Genomic DNA, 24,748 nt, shown 5'->3' on the forward strand with positions numbered 1-24,748 from the left:
ATAGTGAAGGTTAAATCACAAAAGCTAATGGAGCAAACCGATTGCACTTCTGCAATGCCATTTAAACAAATGGCAGCTACAGCAACAGATGGCAGCCAAGAAGAGAATTTATGTAGTGTCTCTTTCTAATGTTGCTGTGCAGTTACTGCTTTTCTTTACTCCAAAAGCACTGTAGCATTAACCAAATGCAAGAATGAAGAGGGATGGGTTTATTGGAAATATACACTTCCTCGGTGGAATGTCAGTAGGAGAGCTCTTAAAAATATTACCAGTACGCTTTAAAGCTCTCTGTTGTTACTTCTTTCACTCAGTGATTCATACTGTTACATGTACTCCAGTTTTCCAAGCCGTGAGAAGTTCCGGGGGTGCAGTGCCTACTCACATTTGGTGGCTTATTGGCATTTTGCAATATTTGCATTTCTTTACAAATGTACAGGTTGTTCATAGATGGAGGTGAACAGCTTAAATACTCTTTAACAGATAGGCCCAAATTTGGTTCTTCCACACTGGATCTCTAGGGAGGCAGCCAGCACTGTAAGGGGCTTACAAACTCAGATCTCTGTATCTCTGTCTTTCTCCCCATGGGTTGCCATATGTCCTCTTTTTCCAGGACATGTCCTCTTTTACATGGGTACGTGAAATGAGAGTTGTCATAGCAATCCATAATTAAAAGCAGAAGTCGGCAAATGTGTCCTCTTTTTTGCTCTGCAAAATTTGACAACTTATTATTATTATTATTATTATTATTATTATTATTATTATACCCAGCCCATCTGGCTGGCTTTCCCCAGCCACTCTGGGCGGCTCCCAAATGAATATTGAACAGAATAAAGCATCAAACATTAAAAACTTCCCTGAACAGGGCTGCCTTCAGATGTCTTCTAAAAGTCAGATAGTTGTTTATTTCCTTGACATCTGATGGGAGGACGTTCCACAGGGTGGGCGCCACCACTGAGAAGGCCCTCTGCCTGGTTCCCTGTGACCTCACAGTGAGGGAACAGCCAGAAGGCCCTCAGTGCTGGACCTCAGTGTCCGGGCCATAGCTGTCAACGTTTTCCTTTTTAAAAGGGAAATTCCCTTATTCCAAATAGGATTCCTTGCAAGAAAAGGGAAAAGTTGACAGCTATGGTCCGGGCTGAACGATGCGGGTGGAGATGTTCCTTCAGGTATATGGGGCCTCTCATATTAAATTATCCATCCTCCTACAGTGTGGACAGAGAGACACAACTCAAGAGTTTGGGAAGGGAAGGGACTGTGCTGGCTTGTACAACTGAGAGGCAGATATCCAAGTCAAGCCAACCAATTGGCTATTTTATTCCCAGCAGCAAGATTCAGGAGGAAACTACCAGGAGTTTTGTACCTATTGAGAGCTTGGTTTGGGTGTGACAGAAGAATCAAAGAGCCTAGTTTCAAACTCTTCTGCATTATAATAGAAGATGATGAAGAAGAAGAGTTTGGATTTGATATCCCGCTTTATCACTACCCGAAGGAGTCTCAAAGTGGCTAACATTCTCCTTTCCCTTCCTCCCCCACAACAAACACTCTGTGAGGTGAGTGGGGCTGAGAGACTTCAGAGAAGTGTGACTGGCCCAAGGTCACCCTGCAGCTGCATGTGGAGGAGTAGGGAAGCGAACCCAGTTCACCAGATTACAAGTCTACCGCTCTTAACCACTACACCACAATGGCTCACAGAAAAGGCCGTGGGGAGTTTAGTACAGACATACAGGGGAAGAAAACCCTCTTTGTCAGTGGGATAGCATCTGCAAAGTTAAACAACTGCTGTCAGTTTCTATGCCCCCCAGAACAGAGGCAGATTTAAGGAATCACAACTATGATGTACTGAACTGAGTAGAATGGAAAGCAAGAGGGATGGGTGTGTGTGTGCCAAATTTTGGCATATTTTTTGGGTAAAGAATTGCTAAAACACCAAACAAAATAAATGCTATGTTCACTGTTTGACTCAGTGGTGGGTTGTAATAAGGATTTGATTAGATTCATGTTAGTTGCTGCCAGTCTTACGATAACACAAGTGTAGAAGAGCAATAGGACTCTTGCCATGAATTTCTAGTACAGGACGCTTTGGAAATCTGCCATTGCAGGGAAGCTTACACATTAAAACCATGTCATCAAGAGACAAACAAAACAGGATGCCTTTTTAGCAGAATGGAGTACATTTATTTTTCATACAAATAACACTAATAACATTTTCAGCCCATTATGTGACAATTTTGAAAAAATCATTAAGGATTCAAGTTTCTGGGGAATTAGCATCCGTTAATGTTGTTTATAATGTCTTAAGTCACTCTGACGAATATGATTATTTTCTTCTATATTAGACCCATTATGAGAAATAATATTACATTAACTCAGCTGTTGGGCCATTATAATTGTGATACCTTTTCTCTGGCCCAGAAATGTATTTGTTCATTGGGGTTTTTTTCTGTTTAATCCATGTAAATAATTGTAATTCTCAATAATTTTGCAAAATAAATAAAATATAGATTATCTGTTTTGGTCATGATCACCTCAAGGAATCACTTGAGCCATCACTGAAAAGTTTTTATCTAAAGGAAGGTATGTCATGCATAACGAAAAATCAAACATTTCAATAGGGGCAGCAGATATTTTTGACAAGAAAATTAGGAATTCATGTAACCCTGTTGGAATCAAGAGACTGTCTACTTTATTGCTAGAGATTAAGTGGCTTCTTTCTGGAATCATTTTCACTAGTCAGCGGATGGGAGGTTTCTTTGATCTTATGTGGCTGAAACTGATTCATCCTGTTAATTGCTGTGTTTGAACTGGGTTAGCAGGAATTTTCTGCAAGTTGCAGTGCAATTACCGTTTTAGCTGAAAGGTTGGTAAACTTCTGTACATCCATTGCAGAGAATCTCAACAGAAACAATAGATCTGCATTAATTTAACACACAGGTATTTCCAGGAAAACTCGGGTTTTCCTAAAGGAGTAACACCAGTCTAAGCTGAAGGAAGAGAGAATCTCATTTTCACTTACGTACTCATCTTTTCTTTCTTGAGAAAAATGTGCTCTGCATGTTTCAAAGCTGAGCCCTGGTTCCAAAGCAGAACCAGGCTTCAAATTAATTTGGGACTAGGTGAAAATTGAATTCTCAGGTCCCGATCTAATTGCCTAAAGAGTATGGGGTTCCATGGAGCAGGGGTGGTGGCGGGAAGTGGGATGTTTGCACCCCAATCCTAAATATATCTATTTATTTTGATGCACACAGTCCCACACATCCATCTAGTCAGCAAGAGTTTTAGAGTGAGCTCTGAGACCTATCGTATTAGTAGAGTGTGTCAACAGCAACTTAATAGGTCATATACAAGAGCTATGGAGGAAAATTAACAGAAACTGTACCCTACAATATCAACCGTTTTGCATTGTGGGTCACATGACCTTGATCTTCGTGGTGAGACCAGTATCGTAGGAAGACCTTTAATTTGAGGCAGGGGATGAATTTTGTATTATTTTTAAAAAATGACACAGGCAGGAAATGCTAAACACACATATTTAAGAGTGCCCAATGGGTTAACAAGGCTGTGCAACCAAATTTTGAGGGAATATGTTGTTGGGAAGGCTAAGGCTTCCATGAGATTCTCAGTCTTAGAAGTTGGAACAGTGGATACTTCTGGCATTGAACAACTGCCTTCAACTTTTATTGCTTGTCTTGTGATCAAATATTCTTTGATTAATGAGCCAGTCTCCCAAACTCTGCAGTCTGTGAGGTTACATGTGATGGACATGAAATAATATATAGAGGATTGCTGGAAATACTGAAATACAGAGAATCTAGTGAGGAGACTTTAAGCACAATAAGAGAATATAAGACATTGGCAGATGAAGTGGTTTGTAGAGTATCTAGACAAAACCAATCTGCCTTCAATTTGCTATAACAGCATCATACCCTCCAACATTTTCCCAATGAAACTAAGGACATCCTAAGGAAAAGTGGGACATTCTAGGATCAAATCAGAAACCTGGGCGTCTTCTCTAAATCAGGGACCTCCCTGGAAAACAGGGACATTTGAAGGGTCTGCTACAAGCATCTCAGATACAGCACATTAAAAACTTTCAAGCCCATGTCAACTCTATTCAGGAATTTTACAGATCGGAAAACATTGGGGATGTATCTGTTGCTTAGTATGAGTTGAGTTGAGGGCAAAAATACATCCACCATTGCATCACATATACTGTTGCCTGTGCAACTCATACATGCTGTCTGTGGTATCCACTTTTAAACACCCTAAATGCTCTGGCCAGTGGATATCTTTGGGAGCAAATGCTCCCATAAGAATTTCCTTACAGTATGAAATCAGTTGAGGTCCTGACTTAGGCTGTGGTGGACTTTAGGACCTCAAAATCCCCTCCCTCCGCTCTCACTTTCCATTCTACGTAATAGTTTTGGCATTCCTGGCCACGTTTGCATAAATCTGCCTCTGATTTAGGTTCCATTGTACAGTGGTACCTCGGGTTACATACGCTTCAGATTACATACACTTCAGGTTACAGACTCCGCTAACAGAGAAATAGTGCTTCAGGTTAAGAACTTTGCTTCAGGATGAGAACAGAAATCGTGCTCCGGCGGTGCGGCAGCAGCAGGAGGCCCCATTAGCTAAAGTGGTGCTTCAGGTTAAGAACAGTTTCAGGTTAGGTACGGACCTCCGGAACAAATTAAGTTCTTAACCCGAGGTACCACTGTATTTGGAGGCCAGACTGGCTTCTGCAAGAAGCAGGACTTACTTCATTGTCGCCAAAGAGCTGTAGTATAAACTTCTATGGGGACTTCCCATAAGCATCTCACTGGCCACTGTGAGAACAGAACACTGGATTAGATGGGTCTTTGGCCTGATCCAGCAGGGCTCTTTTTACTTTCTTATGGGCTGTGCAATTCACTCCTTCCCTTCTGGCATTCTTCAGGTTTAAACTGCATAGCTCTGCGGTTGTTTTTTAATTTAATTTTAAAGTTTTTGCTCGGTTTGTAATTTTGCTGTTAATGCATTTTTTAAAAAATTGCTATTGTTGTTTTGAATTACTTTGATGTAAACAGTTTTGAAACCCCTTTAGGATAAATGGTGGCATTTAAAGGGCGGATATAAATTTAGATGCTACTGCATCTGAATTCGCAGCAGCAGCACCACTACCAAAATATTCTAAGCAGGAACCCCCTTCCCATTGTTTAAATACCGCTTGGCTATGGCCTCCCATGCATATGACACAAATGCTTAGCCCTAAGCTGCCTTTTAAACAGGGATGTTTGTTATGCTATTTCTCCATTAAACTGCGAAGCCTTACAATAATTGTTCATGTTAATAACCTTAAAGTGTGAAAGAGAACATAAACTGCCAGAATTTCAGATTCTGATTCTTTTATGTTTGTTCTTTTTGTGTGTGGGATTACATAGTTAATAAAAAGAGTGCACACAGGAAGCAAAATACTGATTGTTGGCAAATAAATCTCCCTACAATAAATATTTTGCTATTTTAAATTCAGTTCTTAGAGCTTTTGCTTGAGCAAACACCCCCCCCCCCAGCTTTTAAGGTAATTCATTCCAATTTTTAAAGTATCATCTGGCTACTTATTTATCATTTAAAGCATTTTTACCATAATGGTTGCCTTTATGATTTACACAAAACAAGGCAGTCCTTGCCTGCAGGCTTACAATTTAAAGTACATGGACAGAAGGAAAAGGTGGAGAGAAGGGAAGAGGAAGACAAGCTTTCACATACCAATTATTAAAGGTACATAAGCCCTATTTCTGGTACTTAGTTTAGGTATTAGAATCATGGGAGGTCATCCCCCCTGAAAAGTACAAGTACTACACACTATGTAATATGCTGTTTTTTATCTTACTGCTGTCAATTCTCTTGACTCACTGCTTCTTTCCCCAGCTCAGTGTCTTCATGTTTAAGACAAATATGAGCACATAGAAAGAAGCTTAATCTATAGGGGGGATTTTTTTGGGGGGGGGATATTGCACCACAGTATCTATTTTTGTGAAAAATTACAGGTATTTGTAAAAACTGGAACCAGACTGGAATAGAACTTTAGGCATGCTGGCTGTCAACCTTTTTCTATAAGCTCAGGTGACATTAACGAAACACTGAAAAAGGAAGCAGAAAAGTTAATTACAAAAGAACATTAGGACTGCTTTTGGAATTGGGCCAATGCACCGTTAGCACGCTCCCCCCTTCAAGGAGATAATATTAATTCAAAATAGTAATGAGGTTGTTTTTTTTCTCCATCTGCCACACAACTAATCCATAGCAAAAAAGAAACACCCATTAATTCACACTTCTCTCTTAAAGCAGCAGCAAAGGAAACAAAGTGGTGTGAGGGGGAGGTCAGTCACAGCTAGCTTTATTGAAAAAAAATATCTTGTGTAAACAAATAAATATTAAATAATCACTTTTATTTCAATAATATGTGGTTCATAGAGCCATAGAATCATGTTGAGAACAGAGGGCCTTAAGGAGGAGCACAAGGCGCTTGTCAAAGCAAAGGCAATTTGCTAAGCACTGTCAATCCCTGGAACCAACTCAGCTACCCCCTTTGTTGGGACTGAGACACGACTTACAGAGCAATGTTTAATCCAAAGAAGGTTCAGTCATTTCATTCTGAACTCTCTGCCAACTGTTGCTTCAAAGAGAATTGCATAATATTTGCACAAAAGGCGCTGAATAATACCTGCATAGAGCACCACTCATCTGAATGATCTTACAGGTCTATAAAGAGGTAGGCGGTCTTTTAGAAAACCTGTTCCTGAATTGTTCAGGACTTCATATGTTAACAAGAAGACCTTGAACATAGCCTGACAGGTGATCAGCAGCCAGTGTAGTTCCCTCATTGCTTGTGGAATATGTGCACATCTAGGGGGCAAGGGTGTCAACTTGAATAACATATTGTGGAGGGCCAGGTAAGCCCCAACCCATGTAATCGATCACACCCCATTTGAATGGGAATGCCCATCAACTTTGTGGGTGCCTGGCCCCCTAAAATATTTTATTGTGGAAGCTGAAGCCCTCACAGTCCCTAGACATTGGCTCCTATGCTAGGGGTTTTATGGGGTGTTAGGGTAAGGGTAGTGCTTCTTGAGAGCCAGTGTGGTGTAGTGGTTAAGAGCGTAGACTCGTAATCTGGTGAACAAGGTTCACGTCTCCGCTCCTCCACATACAGCTGCTGGGTGACCTTGGGCCAGTCACACTTCTTTGAAGTCTCTCAGCCCCACTCACCTCACAGAGTGTTTGTTGTGGGGGAGGAAGAGAAAGGAGAATGTTAGAAGTTTTGAGACTCCTTCGGGTAGTGATAAAGTGGGATATCAAATCCAAAGTCGTCTTCTTCTTCTGGGGGGACACATCATGCTCCTTCTGGGGTAGTTTGTCCACGTTTGGTCCATACCCTGCACTCAGCTCTCACCTGTGGCTCCTAGAAGCATGTGACAGCAGCCACACAGCCACTTGCTGGCTAAATCAAGTGAGTGTAGCCAATGGGTCTCAAACCCTTTGTAAGTTAGGGATGTGAAGACAGCCTCCAGTGGATTGAGCAAATGACACCAATTGTGGATCCAAGGGTCAAGGAGATGGTTTCTGCACATGCTGTAGAGGGAATTGAGGGGCAGATGGGGCTCGTCAACCTGGGAAAGTAGCCCATTTAAAGCTCTGCTGCCTTGTGGTATATCTTCAGGAGAAGAAAAGGCTAAGAAGTAAACCCTATACAAATCCAGAGTGGAGTCCCTGGGGTGGTTGGATGGTACCTTGTATGTGTCCCTCTGGCAACACTTGAAGCCAAGCTAGTAGCAAACATACTGCTGTTTCCCTTTGAACCACATTAGCAAAGTTATGGGGGGGGGTGATGACTTGTGATCTGGGCAGTCCAGGACCTCCATACACACTGCCCAGTCTTGCACCCCAGCAAAATGCAGCAAAAACAATGTGGGAGGCAGCAGTTACGAGATTCTGAGTTACCCGTCTCTGCAGCCATAGCAGATGCTGTGATTCTCCAGCAGTTTGACTTCAGCCCTGGCAGCAAACTGCATTGTCTCTTGAGACAGGTGGATGCTGACCACAACAACAAGGTGCACACAACAAAGCAATGATAACCTGTAGTTGTGGTTCGAGGACCCGACCCCTGCAATGTGAAATGAATACGCAAGGACACGTGATATAAGGTTAATGGGCAAGAAAAGGCCACAACTTTATTGATTACAGCAATGAAAAGGTATTGGCTTAGGCATTGGATGTCTAAAACAAGGGGGTTTATTCACCAGTAAGTGGAGCCTGTTGATGCTAATCCAACTATAGGCTCTCCCCTGATGTCACCAAGGGTCGTGCCATGGCCTCCTGCCAAGCAGGCATCGGACAGAGTACACGACCACCAGATTCCTTTAACGGAATACCCAAAATTGAAGGCATAGGCGATGGCCACACCTAGCCCTTCGACACACCACAAGCAAATATCCCCACAAAATGTAATACAAATGAGTAACTGCCGAGCAAGTAGACTTTGGCAGAAATCGACCCAATCTAATTGAAAATGTAATAGAATTTGATGGAACTTAAAACTTTTCTGATTTCCCACTGGAAACTCCAATTGCATCATTGGACTAAACTTTTTTTTTAAACCATTATTTACTCTGAGACCCCTTAGTGGTTTTCCTCTGCTGTTTCTCTATTCTGCATACAGAAGGTATCCAGCAGTGGGACAGGAAAAAAGGTAATTTTTGGACAGCTACCATGCTGCCACCCAAACTCTGGAGAATGGGGGTGGGGACCCCCACAAAGCAGATTTTAGCCAAAGCAGATTTTAAAGGGGAAGAGAGAATTACTAAAAGAAACCTTGCTTCCTTCCTCATTTCTCACTTGCTGCATTTTGAAAATTTTTGCATCAGCTTCTTCGCGTTTTTCATGCAAGCATTCTATTGCTGCTTGTCTGTCTCTTTTGTGTTAATTTAATCAGCTTGTATTTTACCCAATCATTTCTTCTAATTTTAATGTTCAGTGCCATCACTTAAGTAGCCAAAATGGTACTGTCTATGCAAAGAGAGAAGTATCAGTAGGCTTATGAATGCAGCAATGTCTTCAGAAGAACAGAAAATCTGGTGTATGGGGAAGGAATCCTAAGCAGTCCAGTGAGGGCTAAGTAGCCATAAAATGTTGGCTCATTGTTGGGGGAATTTGTTTCAGGGGTTAGCATTTCTTATTTTCCCGTATCCTGGCTTATAGACTCTGTCATCCACATTTTTTTTTATTTTTTATTTTGCTACATCCATCTTCATACTCAAATGATCCTCAAATCTATTCAGTTCTGATATAATTTGATCACCAGTAATGACCTCGGGTTTAATAATAACATCAGCTTCTCCAGGCCTAGGCTCCATTTTTAATTAAGAGTACTTAGTTATATTACTCTTCATTTTTATTTTTAACATAAATAAGCACAGGAAGTCATGAAGGGAAGGGAAATACTGAAACATTTCCTACATGTTTAACATTTTCCATAATTCAATGAATAATGATGATAAATCAATAAATTCTTCAGATAAATCGGCAACAATTAATGCAGAATCATAATGAATGGTGGTCATATTAAATTATTAATCAAATAGTCAGCTTGTTTCACATTCTATCAATATATGCCAATAGACCATCAGTAGCATCTAAATAGGGTGCCATGAGCTCTATCCATTAGTGATTTAGAGAGGTTCTTCTCACACAAGATGAAGCATTCAGTTTCCACAAATCCCATTTACCTGCTGCAGTCTTCTATGTTCTGGCTAGCCACTCAGCTTTCCAGGAGGTGGCAAAGACTGTAGTGTTGGGGGGAGGGGGATAGTTGAAAATTGGATGACCTATGCAGTGCAAGCACAAATGTTTTTCACTAGTGTTGTTGTTTAGTCATTTAGTTGTGTTCGATTCTTCATGATGCCATGGACCAGAGCACGCCAGGCACTCCTGTCTTCCACTGCCAACCACAGTTTGGTCAAACTCATGTTGGTAGCTTCGAGAACACTGTCCAACCATCTCGTCCTCTGTCGTCCCCTTCTCCTTGTGCCCTCCATCTTTCCCAACATCAGAGTCTTTTCCAGGGAGTCTTTTCTTCTCATGAGGTGGCCAAAGTATTGGAGCCTCAGCTTCACGATCTGTCCTTCCAGGGAGCACTCAGGGCTAATTTCCTTAAGAATTGATGCGTTTGATCTTCTTGCAGTCCATGGGACTCTCCAGAGTCTCCTCCAGCACCATAATTCAAAAGCATCAATTCTTCGGTGATCAGCCTTCTTTATGGTCCAGCTCTCACTTCCATACATCACTACCGGGAAAACCATGGCTTATACGGACCTTTGTTGGCAAGGTGATGTCTCTGCTTTTTAAGATGCTGTCTAGGTTTGCCATCACCTTTCTCCCATGGAGCAGGCATCTTTGAATTTTGTGACTGCTGTCACCATCTGCAGTGATCATGGAGCCCAAGAAAGTAAAATCTCTCACTGCCTCCATTTCTTCCCCTTCTATTTGCCAGGAGGTGATGGGACCAGTGGCCATGATCCTCGTTTTTTGATGTTGAGCTTCAAACCACAATTTTCACTAGTACAAAACCACCATTAGGTACAATGCCATGATCTTTTATTTCAAGCTAATCCGAAATCAATCCATCTGATCTGCCAAACCAAGCCAATTAAACTTATCAGTCCATGATTACTTCTAAGTACTTCATCCAGGTGAAAGCTATTAAGAGCTAGTAACGCGACATTGGCAAGAGCAAGAATCCCACAAGGAGACCTGCGAGTTGAAGAAAATATGCCTTGACAATATTAATGATGACAACAAATACACTGTGAATTCTGAAACAACTTCCCACTCTCTGTCCATGAATAAATAAGACAGCTACGAGAGCTGGAAAAAATTACAGCCCAATTAAGAGTGGCAACCAAGCAGTATGAAAATAGATGGGCACATGTGAAAATGTTCCCCCTATAAATTGGTGCGGCATTAGAGAACGATCACATAGATGCCTAACAAATAATTTGTCATGCTGTGATCAAGATATACAAGTGAGTGTGATAATTACTTTGATTGAGATTTTAGTTAATGATACCTAGCAGTCTCTCTCCTCTTTTTAAAAACAAAAAACGCAAACAAACAAACAAACCAAGCAATGTTTTCCTACAGAAAAACACCATGAATAAATACAAGTGTAAACACTTTCGACATTTATTTCTGGAAGAAAACATGGGGAAATTCTTTCTTTCTTTCAACATAAGCAGCGATTGTGAACAGCTTCGCTTTAAATGTGTTTGACACCACAGCAACATTTCTCCCACCCACCCCTGAAACGCTGATAGATTACGGGTTGTATTCTAGCCTCATATATGTTTAGTGTGGTTACTTTTAGTTATTACTACGTGTTTTAAATATTTATCTGTTTCTTATGTAAGTTGCCTTGAGACCCTGGACTACAAGGTGATGCATACTAATACTAATACTAAAATACTAATACTAATACTAGATACTACTGCCCAGCCCTGCCAGTGTCACCCTATCAGGCCAGAGTTCCTTGTTTCATGGCTAGGGATGCAGACACCAGTGAAAAATCTTGTTAACAAGGCATTCTGGGGATGGGATGAGCTGGTCCTGGAACTATTGACAGTGCCCAGCGTCACTCTTAGATGGGGGTCCAGATGGTATTTCCTCACTTGATCCATGACACCCCTGGCTATTTTCTCTAGACCAGTGGCATACATTATCAGCCAATCCAGCAGCACCTTTTTGAAGATTACAAGTGCAAACGACACTGAACTCTGTCTTGACACTAGCTGTACTTGTGGAAACAGGATTCAAACATAGTTCTGTATGTGGACATTAGCTTCAGCTTTCCATTACTGAAGTATTTCAAATGCGTCCATGGGTGCTGAACAGTTTTCCAAGGTGCTCCACCATCATGCAACTGTGTTTCTTCTGTTTATAAACAACGTGGGTGCCATGTACTCTCCCCACAACTTTTAAATATTTTTCTTATGTTGTGCACTGGTGACATCAGTTGCAAAGAATTTGCTAGGAAAACTAGAAAGATATATTGTAACCTCGGCCCTCACTTGATCCTGTCTATGTTTGTCTGCAGTATGTTTTTTCAGTGTTTGAGCTTGTTTGCTTAATGAAGTTCTGAACCAATGTAGTGCTCAAACTTCAAACTGTTCAGAGGTCACCTCTAAATTGGAAGGGCAAGATGGTCGCACACAATATTCCAGTGAGCATTACAACAAAAATATAAGAAGGCTTGATTCTGTGGAACAGACACTGCAAAAATAAAAGGTCCCAAAGAAAATATGGCATGCAACATAGACCTTTTTTGTCGGGCATGAACAAGATGTTGTTCTTTCCCGGATTCAAGATGTCTCTTATTAAAACCATCACATTGAGTAATGTTTCAGCTGAGAAAGCAGCAAGGGTGTCCAATGCTGAAATGAGGCATAAACTTAGAAATAACCAAAAAAATAACATGATATAAACAAGAAATGACCTTTTTATACCAAACATTTCTCAATGGCAAGCAATTACGGTCACTCAAACTTTTTATTACACATTACCTTGCACTTGCTAACTATTAAATAGTTTTGTGTGCCAGTATTGCAGTACTGGACTGTAATACAAGTTGATTTTTAGATGCATTGAATGGTTGCTTATTATATGCCTGTATAATGTACAAAGGCTTATGGATGAGAATAAGGATAAAAGCAAGTTTAAAGCCCATCACAAAATTTACTGCAAAGTACAAAAGTGTTAGGACAGAATGGTACCATGAGAATGTTGTAGATGATATAAGAACAGTGGCAGAGAAATCTTTTAACAAACATAAAGCAAAATGGTTTAGGCCAGTGTTTTCCAACCTTTTTTGGGCAATGGCACACTTGTTTCATGAAAAAAATCACGAGGCACACCACCATTAGAAAATGTTAAAAAATTTAACTCTGTACCTATATTGACTATATATAAAGTAATTCTCTTGAATAGGAATCAAATAAACACAAAGAAAGTATTTTATAATCACTTTATTATGAAATAGTAAGTAAACAGAAATATGAAAAATTATAAAATACTTTATTTTATAATCTCTCGAATTTTTCAATTTTTCCCATGGCACACCAGGCAACATCTCGCGGCACACTAGTGTGCCGCGGAACAGTGGTTGAAAAACACTGGTTTAGGCTGCAATCCTGTACACCTGGGATAAAGTTTTATTGAACTTAACTGGATTTACTTCTGAATAAACAGTAATCATTGCACAGAAGATGTCATAAAACATGACTTTTCATTGATGTGGCCACACTCTTACTCTGGTGCCACAATCAGACAAGTCAGCGCAAATTTTAGGACTGGATTTTAGCTATGGGCTTAGGTCTGTGTTTTAGATATGGCTTCAGAAAACAAAATACCTATGTCTTATATTACCAGCACACTGTGGAGCAAAATGCATGACCACTTTTTTTCTTCACTCCTGAATCTTTGCTAGCAGTCTTCTTCAGGCTTACGAAGCCAGTAAATTATTGAAGCTGCAGGGAATATGGGGTATCTCTCTCTCACTAGAATTATGAAGTTGGAGAAGGTTCTAGCTAGCTCCTATATTTTTAACAACTATGACAAAAATTGGTTGGGTACGTTGGGGCTGCAGCTATTATGCTGCAAGTACTCGCTTGTGCTTGTTAGGATACAGCAGAGAAAATGAAGTAAAAACAAAGAAATATAGTCTTTATACCATATAGAGCAGATCCTAAGTTTGGAGGTTGAGCTTCAGATCTCTGCGAGTGATGGACTCACCCTAGACTTGTTGTCATTTTATAGCAAAAATAGTCTCACTTTTGTAAAGTTGCAGACATTCCCTCAGTTGTATACCACCTTTTGAGGACTATGCCACAGAATGTCAGATATACAGTATGGACAGTATCCAACTATATAATTATGATAGTGCAACAACATATAGCTGCACAATATAATGTCCCCTCCCTCTCCTCTCCTTTCCCCGTGCCCCGCTAAATCTCTTCTGCAGGGTTGGAGGAAACCTCACAACAGATTTAGGGGGTACACAAGGAGAGGACAGAGTAGGCAAGTTACATTGCACAATTAAAAATACTGTAGTTGACTAATGTAACGTTAGTTGGTTACCACCCTATATATTTGTTATTCTTATATACTGTCCATGCAGAATTAGTTCTGTGCAATTTACAAAAGCCACTACAAGTATAAAACAGACCAGAATCTAAACAATAAAAATGATTATTAAAAATACAACAGGCAAAAACCATATAAATTTAAAACTAATGCAAAACTAGCAGGGGACAATTTGGTGCAAGAACCCAAAAGCACCAGGCGAATACTTTAAGTAAATAAACATGTTAAACTTTGGAAGTCCTGCAAAAACAATTGAAATCAATACTGTAGAGTATGACAGTGATAAATATGATTAAGAGAAAGGGTTAGTTGCTTCTATCAGTAGGATGCTAATGTGATAAAGGCAAAAGCACCTTTTGTTTACTGCTAATCTTTAGTTGCTAAAGGTAAAGGTAAAGGTACCCCTGCCCGTACGGGCCAGTCTTGACAGACTCTGGGGTTGTGCGCCCATCTCACTTAAGAGGCCAGGGGCCAGCGCTGTCCGGAGACACTTCCGGGTCACGTGGCCAGCGTGACATCGCTGCTCTGGCGAGCCAGAGCTGCACACGGAAACGCCGTTTACCTTCCCGCTGGTAAGCGGTCCCTATTTATCTACTTGCACCCGGAGATGCTTTCGAACTGCTAGGTTGGCAGACGCTGGGACCGAGCAGCGGGAGCGCACCCCGCAGCAGGGATTCGAACCGCCGACCTTTCGATCAGCAAGTCCTAGGCGCTGAGGCTTTAACCCACAGCGCCACCTGTGTCCCAATCTTTAGTTGCTACTTGTGGAAAATAACTTTAAATAATGAAGGCTGCTACAAGGATCTCATTCTGCTGTCATAATTCTCAGAGCCCAGTTATCTGATGATGGTGGACCTTTCTTTTGAAATGATTCATTAGCCATATAGATTGACAGAGGACCCATAGTGTAATATGAAGGCAAATGAAGTCAGGATCAGCCCAGGATACCTGTGAAGATAAAACGAGGTCACCACTTTGCTAAAGCTAACCGAGTCTGGGACTGGTCAGTGTCTGGATGGGTTTCCACCTGAAAACCATATGCACACTGCTTTACTTTCCATGGTGAAAAAAAGGCAAGGATTTTAATGAAAGAAAATAAAAAGTGTAAATGCATGTGTTCCATGGAACACAAGTGACAGCATAAGTCCTATGAAACAGGAAATGCTAAAAACAATAAGGCGAGGCTTTTCTACTTAATGCGTCTTACAGACAACCCCTAGATAAAACGCCTTATGCTGCTTTTTCCATACAACTGTAGAAGGAACTGTAGGAAGAGAATCTTTTCCCTCATGGGAGGAACAGGCAGTGTTTATACAGGGCCATTGGTAACAAACTTTTCAGGGGGAAAAGGAGCGTGATATTTTATGTACAGTTTTTTTTTCCAGGCTCTAGCGGAAGAGAATTAGGTCATGTAAATATGTAGTGATGCCCTTTCTATCTGGAGGCTCCACTACAAATTGTGGAGCTTTGCAGATCCTTCCAATAGTAAGTAGTATTTGGGCCAAAGCCTACATCTGAATTATGGCTACACTCCTAAAACAACTTACTCTAGAGTATTTGCTCTAAGGTATGTTATTGGAAGAGAATGTTCTAAGGTATGTTTTTGGAAGATAGAAGCCTAAATGCACTTATTTTATTTATACTTGTTTCTCTGCATCACAGAGATCAGTCTGCTTGAGAAAAGTGGGGTGTGAAGCTGGCCCTTAAGAATTCATCCCATTGATCTAACTAGATTTAAGAATAAAAGCCTCAATGCACAATTGAATAAATACCTTATGTGTGTACAGCGCAGATCGTGGTGCAGCCTTTACAACATATTTAATATTACACATTCAAAAAATTGGCTTGAAAGTTGAAAGCCTTGTTTACTGGGATTAAGAGAACCAGTGTGGTGTAGTGGTTAAGAAGAACGGTAGATTCATAATCTGGGGAACCTGGTTCACATCTCCGCTCCTCCACATGCAGCTGCTGGGTGACCTTGGGCCAGTCACACTTCTCTGAAGTCTCTCAGCCCCACTCACCTCACAGAGTGTTTGTTGTGGGGGAGGAAGGGAAAGGAGAATGTTAGCTGCTTTGAGACTCCTTCGGGTAGTGATAAAGCGGGATATCAAATCCAATCCAAACTCTTCTTAAGACTAAGCACATGATGTATAACAGTATGCTCCCCCCTCATTTGTAACCCATACTCTCTGTACACTTCCATATGGCAGCTTTGGTGCTGATGGTTTGTGCTATGGTGCATACAGTAATTTGATGGAACACCCCTCTCCTATGCCATGAGTGGAGAGCCTTCAGCCCACAGGCCTAATTAGGTTCACCAGCCCACCCCATTTGGCTCACAAAGCCATTTTAGGCAAGCCACACCCATCTGCCCTACACCCGACATCACACATGCCATTGAGTAAGGGTCATGTAAGGTAGAGCTTGGGCAAAAAGGGTTTTGCAGGCACCACTGATTAGGTTTGGAAATACTTCACAATGTGCTTTGCAAGTGCTGGGCTTAGTGCCTTTTAGTTTTAGGAGGAGTTTCCCCTTATTCAGAGACCTCTAACAACAACAAAAGCTGGTTATGGGTTAAAGGGAGCTTCTTTGAAGGCACACTCAAAGAGGATTGCTCAAACAGATGATCAGTGATTACAGTGACCTCCTTGGAACTTTGACAGCTGTCAGTTACCTGGCCTCATTATGACATTAGGTGATTGATGGGTGGGTGCTCCTGCCTTCCTACCAAAATTGGCCCATGCGGGTGTATGTGATAAGACTCTGACCTGCCATCTGAATCAATTTCCTCATTCCTGTCCCATATTCTAAGGCCATCAAACTGATGCCTTCCTCTAAATATCGCTTCTGTGGGAGATGAGGCTTGCAATTAAGGCAGGAATGGCACAGGGCTTTGCAAATCAGCTAATGGGTGATGCCTACCAACCCGCTTCCAGCTGTGTCATACTTTCTCCTGCTTCATATCATACAGATAATGTCACATATGATTTCAGGTGCAGGACAGGAAAGCATTGCTTGGCCCAAATGGGCTGGAGGTACCTAAATACAGGTTTTCTGGAAGTGGTGTCCTAGCTATGAAATGCCATCTCTGGGGAAGTATGCCCTATGGTCCTTTAAGCACTAGGCAAAAAAAATCATCCAGGCATGTTGAAGCTTTTTAAAAAATAGTTTATTCCCTAAGTATTAATTGTGCCTTTATATGCTGTTTGTTTTATTTGTTTTACTTATTGTTACTTATATTTTTTTTGTAAACTGCCTTGAAATAATTGCTAAAAGTAGCTTAGAAGTGCTTTCAATAAATAAAAAAGGGAAAACCTGTACCTGCAATTGACCTTTATGGAGCTAAGCTATATGATTAGTCATGCAGAGGTAAGCAACCTGTGACACACCAGATGTTGCAGCCCCTGCCATTAGCCAACAACATCTGGAGAATCACAGGCCGGCCTCTTGTTAACTGCATGACTTCAGGTAGGGGTATTTCATTCCCTATAGCAGGGTTTCCCAAATTTGGGTCTCCAGCTGGTTTTAGACTACAATTCCCATCATCCCTGACAACTGGTCCTGCTAGCTAGGGATGATGGAGACCCAAGTTTGGGAACTCCGCCCTATAATATCCTACGAGAGAACAGCTCTAAGGCTACTCCCCTGACTCACTTTTATATGCGCTTGTTTTCAATGAGGAAGCATAAGCAATATAAGTCCTAACAAGAGTTTCACCAAATAATTCTGTTGATAAATTAGCTAAGCTCTTGGCTGGAGAGGCTGGCAGGGACTGTGGAAGCAACTTGCCAAAGACCAGTTTCCAGAGGGTTAAGTGTAATGAAACTGCACACCTGATCCCTTAAATGAGAGCAACCTGGGCAAACCTTTAGTTAGGCCAATTTCACCTGTGTTGTTTGAACTGGCTTTTCTGCATCTGCAAACTCAATTGGCTTACAAGGTGCATTTGAATTAAAGCCATCTCTCTTTTGCTTTCTATCCAATGCTTGGCAAACCCTCACATGTTTGCTTGTACAAGCAGCATGTGAGAGAGGCTCAAAGGCATTTTAAGTTTTAATGAAAGGTCCCAAGAAGGCTGTCCCCAGTTCACAACAACTTATTAATGTTTATATGTATGGTCCTGACTGAGACTCTGGGCTCATCCACACTAATTTTCCTCCACACTTTCCAGGTACTGGGCTGTGCTTTTCCTTCCTTCCTTTTGCCCCACTTCTTTCCCTGCAGAAACCCACTCTTTAACGCTCTCCGCAGTGTGCGGGAAAACCCGAATTCCTGTTTGTTCTGATTGAGCGTTAGAGAGCGGGTTTTCCTGGGGCAAGTGGTGGGTCAGAAAAAGCACAGACCCGTGCCTAGAAAGCACAGGGCAAAAGGTAAATGTGGATGGCTCAGGCCAGATGTCCAAGAGAAGAGGTCATCAAAGGGTCAGGGCAAAGGAATGTGTTTGTGTGTTTCTTCCCATTTAACAAGTGCTGCTTCCTCTTTACCTTAGGACTTCCCTCCCCAGCGTTGGCTGGCATCCATCACCAATAATAGTTAATAATATATAGCCAAAATGGTTGGTTATATATAGGCGGAGCCAGAGCCAATGACAGGCAGAACCAGAGCCAAGGCGAGGCAGCGATAATTAATTATAGCTTTGTCCCCCATCAACTCTGCTGAGTTTTACGAGGGGCAGCATGGAGACTGAGGAGGAGGAGGAGGAAGATGGACTGGCTGTATAAGAAAAAGAGCAGGTAGAAGCTGCTGCGGGGCGACGGGTGCTGGCAGGGCTCCTGTTGCCCCGTGAGGAGACCAAAGGCTTCAGCTTCCACACACAACTGGCGTTTGGCGGGAAAAGGGCCGATTGACGAGTATCGGCCTGTCCGTCGTGCCACGGGCGCGCGCGCGCATCGGGGTGGGCGGGGAAGAAGGGCTGTCAGTCATACACATCTGGCCGGAGAGTCGCCTCGAGAGCCCACCCTAGTAGGAAAGCTTGCCTGCAAAGAGGGGTCAGGCCCAGGGCCATAGGTCATGCCTGAGCATCATCTGCCTTTAATGTTATAACTGTAAATACAATATATGGGGCTGCTTGTAGCCCCCTCCATTCACAGAGATATGTAGGAAGGGCAATTGTGGAGGCGCCCAGCCGGCAGAGTCGCCTCTTCGAAGCGAGAGGGGGAGGGGGCGGGCGAAGGTACTCGCCCCTCACAAACACCTCAGCGGTTCCATGAAAACTAAACCCCGAGAACTGCGGAAAGGGCCCCGTGGACAGCGCGCCAGAAGACTCCCGTCGCTTCCTTTTCGGAGTGCCGAGACCCCTTCACGTCCAAAAAGGCGCGAGCCGCGCGCTCGGGAAGGTTGGGAGGACGGAGGTGGCCGGGAGAGGTGGGTGGGGAGAGGAGGAGAGCAGCGAGCGGAGGGAGTTTCCACACACACGGAATCATACACACCTTGAGTGGAGCCAGTCGCTTTGCACAGGCACCCAGACACCGCAGGAGACGCACGCACGAGGCGCGCATACACACACACACACACACACACACACAGGCGCGCGCAGGCAGCTCACACCCCGGCGAGAGGGCGCGCGTGGAATCCGAGCTGAGCAGCTTTTTCTTTCTTTCTTTCCTTTCCTTTCCTTTTTTTGTATGCCTCCCTGCGTGTGCGTGCGCGCGTGTGCCTGCCCGCCCGCCTGCCTCTCTCCCCCCCTCTCCCTCTCTTTCTATCTCTGTGGTGCCTCTTCCGACCCACGCGCTGCTCCTCTCTCTTTCTTTTCTCTCCCCCCCTTCCCCTCCTCTTTCCTCTCCCACCCCGACCCCCTCGCCACCTCTCTCAGCTCTCAAACTCTGCCTCCCCGAGCCCTGAAAAAATGCCTGGCCGTGAAGCGAGGAGAGGGCACCGGGTCTGTAAATAAGAAGTGAGTACTCGTTACAATGGCGCGTCTCGCTGGCTCGGAGAGAAGGAAAGAAAGAGAGAGAGAGATATATGCCTGGGAAGACAAAAAAAGAAAAGAAAAATGCTGCATGCTCCTTTGCTTTTGCCGATGCATCTTCGCTCTAGGGCAGGGGGGGACGGACTCCCCCCTCCCCACAAAAGAGCCCCACCCCACCCATTTGCAGGAGAGCCCGTTTTGCCCATGCCCACCCACCTGCCTCGCTGTCTTTCTCTGCCTCCATCCCTCCCTCGCCTCCCCCCCCCCCGCCGCTCTCCATCCCTCTTGCACGAGCTTTCCTTGCTGCATGCAACACCTTGGCTCCTAGGCGCTTCCTTGCACTTAATCTTTGTTCAAGGGGTGTGTGTTGCTTCGGCTGGGGACATAAGGAAAAGGGAAGGTGGGGGGGGATGAAGCCGAAGGTCCGGGAGGTCCATAAAAACCCCTCCCGAATCCAGCCCGCTATCCCTGCTATCCTTGTGGGCATGGGAAGACGCGCCGTTTGCAAACCATTTCAAGAGCATCTTTTCTCTTTATTTTTAAAGGGGCGAGGAGGAAAATGGGTTGCTTCCCTTTTAAAAAAAAAGAGTCGGGGGAGGGGGAGGCATGGGGATGTAATTTATCTCTCGGGATGCTTTTCAGAGTGAAGGTTCCTTATTTACCCTGGGAGCGAGCGGGGTGGTGGTGTTGAATCTTGGCAAGGTGGATGAGCTTCATAAGGGCTAAGCAGGTGGATGGAGATGGATGATTGATGGGGAAGGGGGATGCTGAGAGTGGGGATGTCTGCTATATATGCGATCAGCGTTAAGAAGAAGACGCTTTAAGCTCCCATCCCTCCCACCCCCCCCTGCTTTGTTAGCTTAGCTGCATACAGCTTCCTAAAGGGGAGTGGATCAAGGGAACTTAGGGACTGCACTTCCCTGGGGTGTCAGGATTTCCTTTGGAGTATGGGCGTGAGTTGCATCTGGGCAGAAGGTGGGAGGCACATTTAAAAAATAAGAGAACAGAATGTCCTGGTGAATAACAGGAGGGCTGTTGCAACAAACCTGGATTGCCACCATTTTGGGGGTGGGAGAAAGAGATGAAGCAGGTGACAACACGTTGAGGGGGAAGAGAGATCAAAGTGATAGTGCCAGCATTGAGCAGTGGTGGGATGGGGATTGCCCCACGGATTGTCCTAATTTTCCTGCCCATGGCACATTCCTCAACCTTATCCGCCACCCAGTTAAAGCAAAGTATATTTATTTGTCAATCCAAGGTATCCGTAAAAGTCCACAGGGCTTTAACGCTGGTAGCTGCAGCCCAATCAGCTTTTAGATTGCCCTGCTAAACATCAAGCCATTACCACCATCAGTCAAAAAGGGAGCTTACATTAAAGGCCCTAGGCAAGCATCATTCAAACCAGTGACTCTGTAATGCTCCCCCTCAAATCAATGGGATTAGTTCCATCACATCTCTTGCAGGCAGAGTGAGGTGGCTCTAAGACTGCATCTTCAGCCACTTAGAAATATCTGATTGCATCGTTGTAGTTGTTTGGCAGTAAAAGTTGCCAGGCAGCCAATACAATGAAGGGTCTTAGGCGTGTGAAGGTATTGCCTCAAGTTATAGCTTTCTAGGAGTTGAAAAAGAATAACTACATGACAGCTCAGTGCAATGAGTCACGACGAATGATCACCTGAAGTTTCTCATCTGTGAAAGCTCCTACCTGCTGCCCCTTTTGGGGGGAAGGGGAGCTCACGTCTACAACTATACTAATTAAATTTACTATGCATGCAAGTCTCTCTCGTTCTATGTCTGATGGTGCTAAAATGCTATATAGTTGAACTTCTTTGCATGGGAAGTATGATACAGCATTCTGTCACCCCCTTTTTCTTCAGAGCATGTCCACCTTTCAAATGATGAAGGGAAAGAGATTTGCATCTGCTTTTAGGTGTGGGGTTTCCTTAATACCACTGAAAGGAGGACTGTGGTCACTCAGAAGTAAATTAGTAACTGGAGGGAAAAAATATATTAAATATGGCCAATATTCCCATGACCTTACAGAGAAATTTCAAATGTGTTGATGTGGCATATTCTTATTTAACTCTCCAGGAGTTATGGAGGTTATAATTTATTGGCTTCTATATGTAGCTGCTGTAAGAAAAAAGTCCTCTAATATTTGCATGACATAGAGGTAGCAAAATCTTAGGCTCCCATTCAGCTACAACTTTGGTCCTAGCACTTAAGAACTACTTTAAATTCTAGCCACATACATGCATTTTTTCAGCTAGGTACCAGCACTCACATTTCTAATATGGATTTCATTTAACAAATACATGCTGACTGATGCTACTCATGATTAATTTCCCTAATACTACTGAAAGGAGGATTGTGGTCATTGAAAACAAATTAATAACTGGAGAAAAAAAGTACATTGATATGGCCAATATCTCAGTGATCTTACAGGGGAATTTTTGTTGAAAGTTATGCACACGAGGAAGTGATTAACAATGCATTTCTCAGCACTGTGTGTAAGATGTGAGAAGAGATGAACTTTTCAGAGCTAAACTTAAAACATAGATTGGGTATCTCGTGTGCAATGCTTAAAACAAAACAAGAAATGTTAAAACCACCAGAAATTATATAAAATGCTATGTACATTTTTGCAATACTTGGACCACAGTTACAGTACTGTCACAACAGGTTGCAGGAACCCCTCAGTCTATATAGTAAACTGTAAATCATGGAGAAGATGGATATTTTGAGTTCATACATAATGTCAGCATCTATGAAGTTAGATTGTTATATGAATTTAAAGCTTCTGTCTTACCCTCTAGCAAAAATAAATACTGAATAAATATGTGACAAGCCTGGGAAAAAGTAACTTTCTGTTTTTTTGTTTTGTTTTCTCTTTCATCAGTGGCGGCACCTGACTTGCTGGATCCCAAATCTGCCACTCAGAACTCAAAGCCCAGGCTTTCATTTTCTACCAAACCCACTGTGCTTGCCTCGCGGGAGGAGAGTGATACAACTATTAATGTTATGAAATGGAAGACGGTCTCAACCATTTTTCTGGTGGTGGTTCTGTATTTAATTATTGGAGCTACTGTTTTCAAAGCCCTGGAGCAGCCGCATGAAAGTAACCAGAGAACAACCATTGTGCTCCAGAAGCAGGAGTTCGTATCACACCACAACTGTGTGAATGACACAGTACTTGAAGAACTGATTCAGGTAATTCCCTGTAAAGAAGTGTGCTCTTGCCATGTTTTAAAGGAAACGTTGTTTATTAGTTGCAGCTATACCAGCTACAATGTACCATGGCCTGATATCCATAAGAAATAATGTTTGGCACAAGTAATTTGACTTAAGGCTTTATCGTGCAAAAGTCATTGCTAATTTCATTTTTTATACTAAGCTAATGGAGCAAATCCTTCCATCAAATGCTTCTGCTGTGCTTCTTAAATTGCTGTTTGTTGGCAGATACAATACAGCATTCTCCTCTTACATTTAGGTTGTTATTTAGTCATATTGCCTGGCAAAAGAATAAACGGGAGGCTTACTGACTTGTATGAACATTATTTCTGGCCATAATCAAGTATAAGCAGTTCTTTGCAGAAGTCAGCGGAGGGTACCAGCTACAACATATCACTTTGAACTTTTGAAGCTTGCTGTACTTTAATTCCTACTAATCCTACTGCCATTGGCAGGGCAAATAGTGGCAAGGAGATTCCGTGGCAGAGCAGCTACTGCATTCAGAGCTCTGCCTGCTGACTTCCCAGGGAGGGAAACCATTTAGTGGGGGCATTTTTTGTTTCGTCCCTTTTATTGCAGTCAATGGGAAGGGCTTAATTTTGCCAGTTCCATGAGTGGTGTGGTTGTTGTCTACTTTGGGGAGCTGGTTAGGGGAATCCGCTTCCATATACACTGTGCCCCCAACTCACCCTGATTTGGTTCCTACTGCTGATGAACTTTCCACGGGCTTACCAAGGAGATGGGACTTCCAGCGGTGTAAGTTTCATCTTATCAATGGGCCTCCCAGCTCCATTTCCACCTGCCCCTCCCCCCAGTGAGTCTTCAAATGGCTTTAGGGTCACTCTCTTTACTGTACTGTTCTCAGTGCTAGGAGAATAGAGACAAATCGGTATACTAAGACCACAGTAGTCAAAGGGTAGGGCCATGTTTATTCATGCATTTTATTAAATAAGTAAATTTATTCTGCCCCTGTTGGTGAAGTACAGTCTGATTAAACTTATTAAAAAGAATATTTGATTCTACCTAGGAAAAGCCCAGACTTTTCAGTGTTTGAATGTGCACACATTGTAAATCATTGCAAGATACCTTATGTTGGAGATGCATTTGATGCCTTTCCCTCTTGTCAATGTATAGAGCTCTGAATGAAACAGCTGATGTCCCAGCTAGGTATGGCTGAATCTGCCTATTTTTAGCCTGTGTCACTTTAACATGTTTTTACCCATTATTCCATTCTACGTTGATCTGTTTTTTATAAATATATAAATGATAATGTCAAAAACACTTATTTAAATATGCATCTTAAGATATAATTTGAACATGAATTTTCTTCCCAAATGCATATTTAAATGCATATTTTTTTTCAAAAAGAAAAAAAATGTTTAGGGGTACTCTCATTTTCCTACTCATATTGAAATACTGCCCCTCAATGAAGCCAAA

General features: G+C 42.6%; 1 protein-coding gene and 1 long non-coding RNA gene across 4 annotated transcripts in view; one reads left to right on the top strand and one right to left on the bottom strand.

Moving 5' to 3' along the window:
- Positions 1-24,748, top strand: part of KCNK2 (potassium two pore domain channel subfamily K member 2) — a 139,021-nt gene that overhangs the window by 16,879 nt on the left and 97,394 nt on the right. For 2 of the 3 annotated variants that reach the window (XM_081904233.1, XM_081904234.1), the window contains exon 2: positions 22,980-23,290. In XM_081904233.1, coding sequence (XP_081760359.1) covers positions 22,980-23,290 — 311 coding nt within the window. Of the gene's footprint in view, positions 1-19,680; positions 20,066-22,979; positions 23,291-24,748 lie in introns of those variants that run through there. The other variant, XM_081904235.1, reaches the window with a different exon arrangement.
- On the bottom strand, positions 14,435-19,666 carry LOC309366074. The gene is made up of 3 exons (XR_014166469.1): positions 19,602-19,666; positions 14,910-15,120; positions 14,435-14,525 (listed from the first exon to the last, which is right to left on the bottom strand). It is a non-coding gene; the product is annotated as an uncharacterized lncRNA (long non-coding RNA).

The sequence above is a fragment of the Podarcis melisellensis genome (genome assembly GCF_964234715.1).
Source record: "Podarcis melisellensis genome assembly, chromosome: 3".
Taxonomy (NCBI): Eukaryota; Metazoa; Chordata; class Lepidosauria; order Squamata; family Lacertidae; genus Podarcis; species Podarcis melisellensis.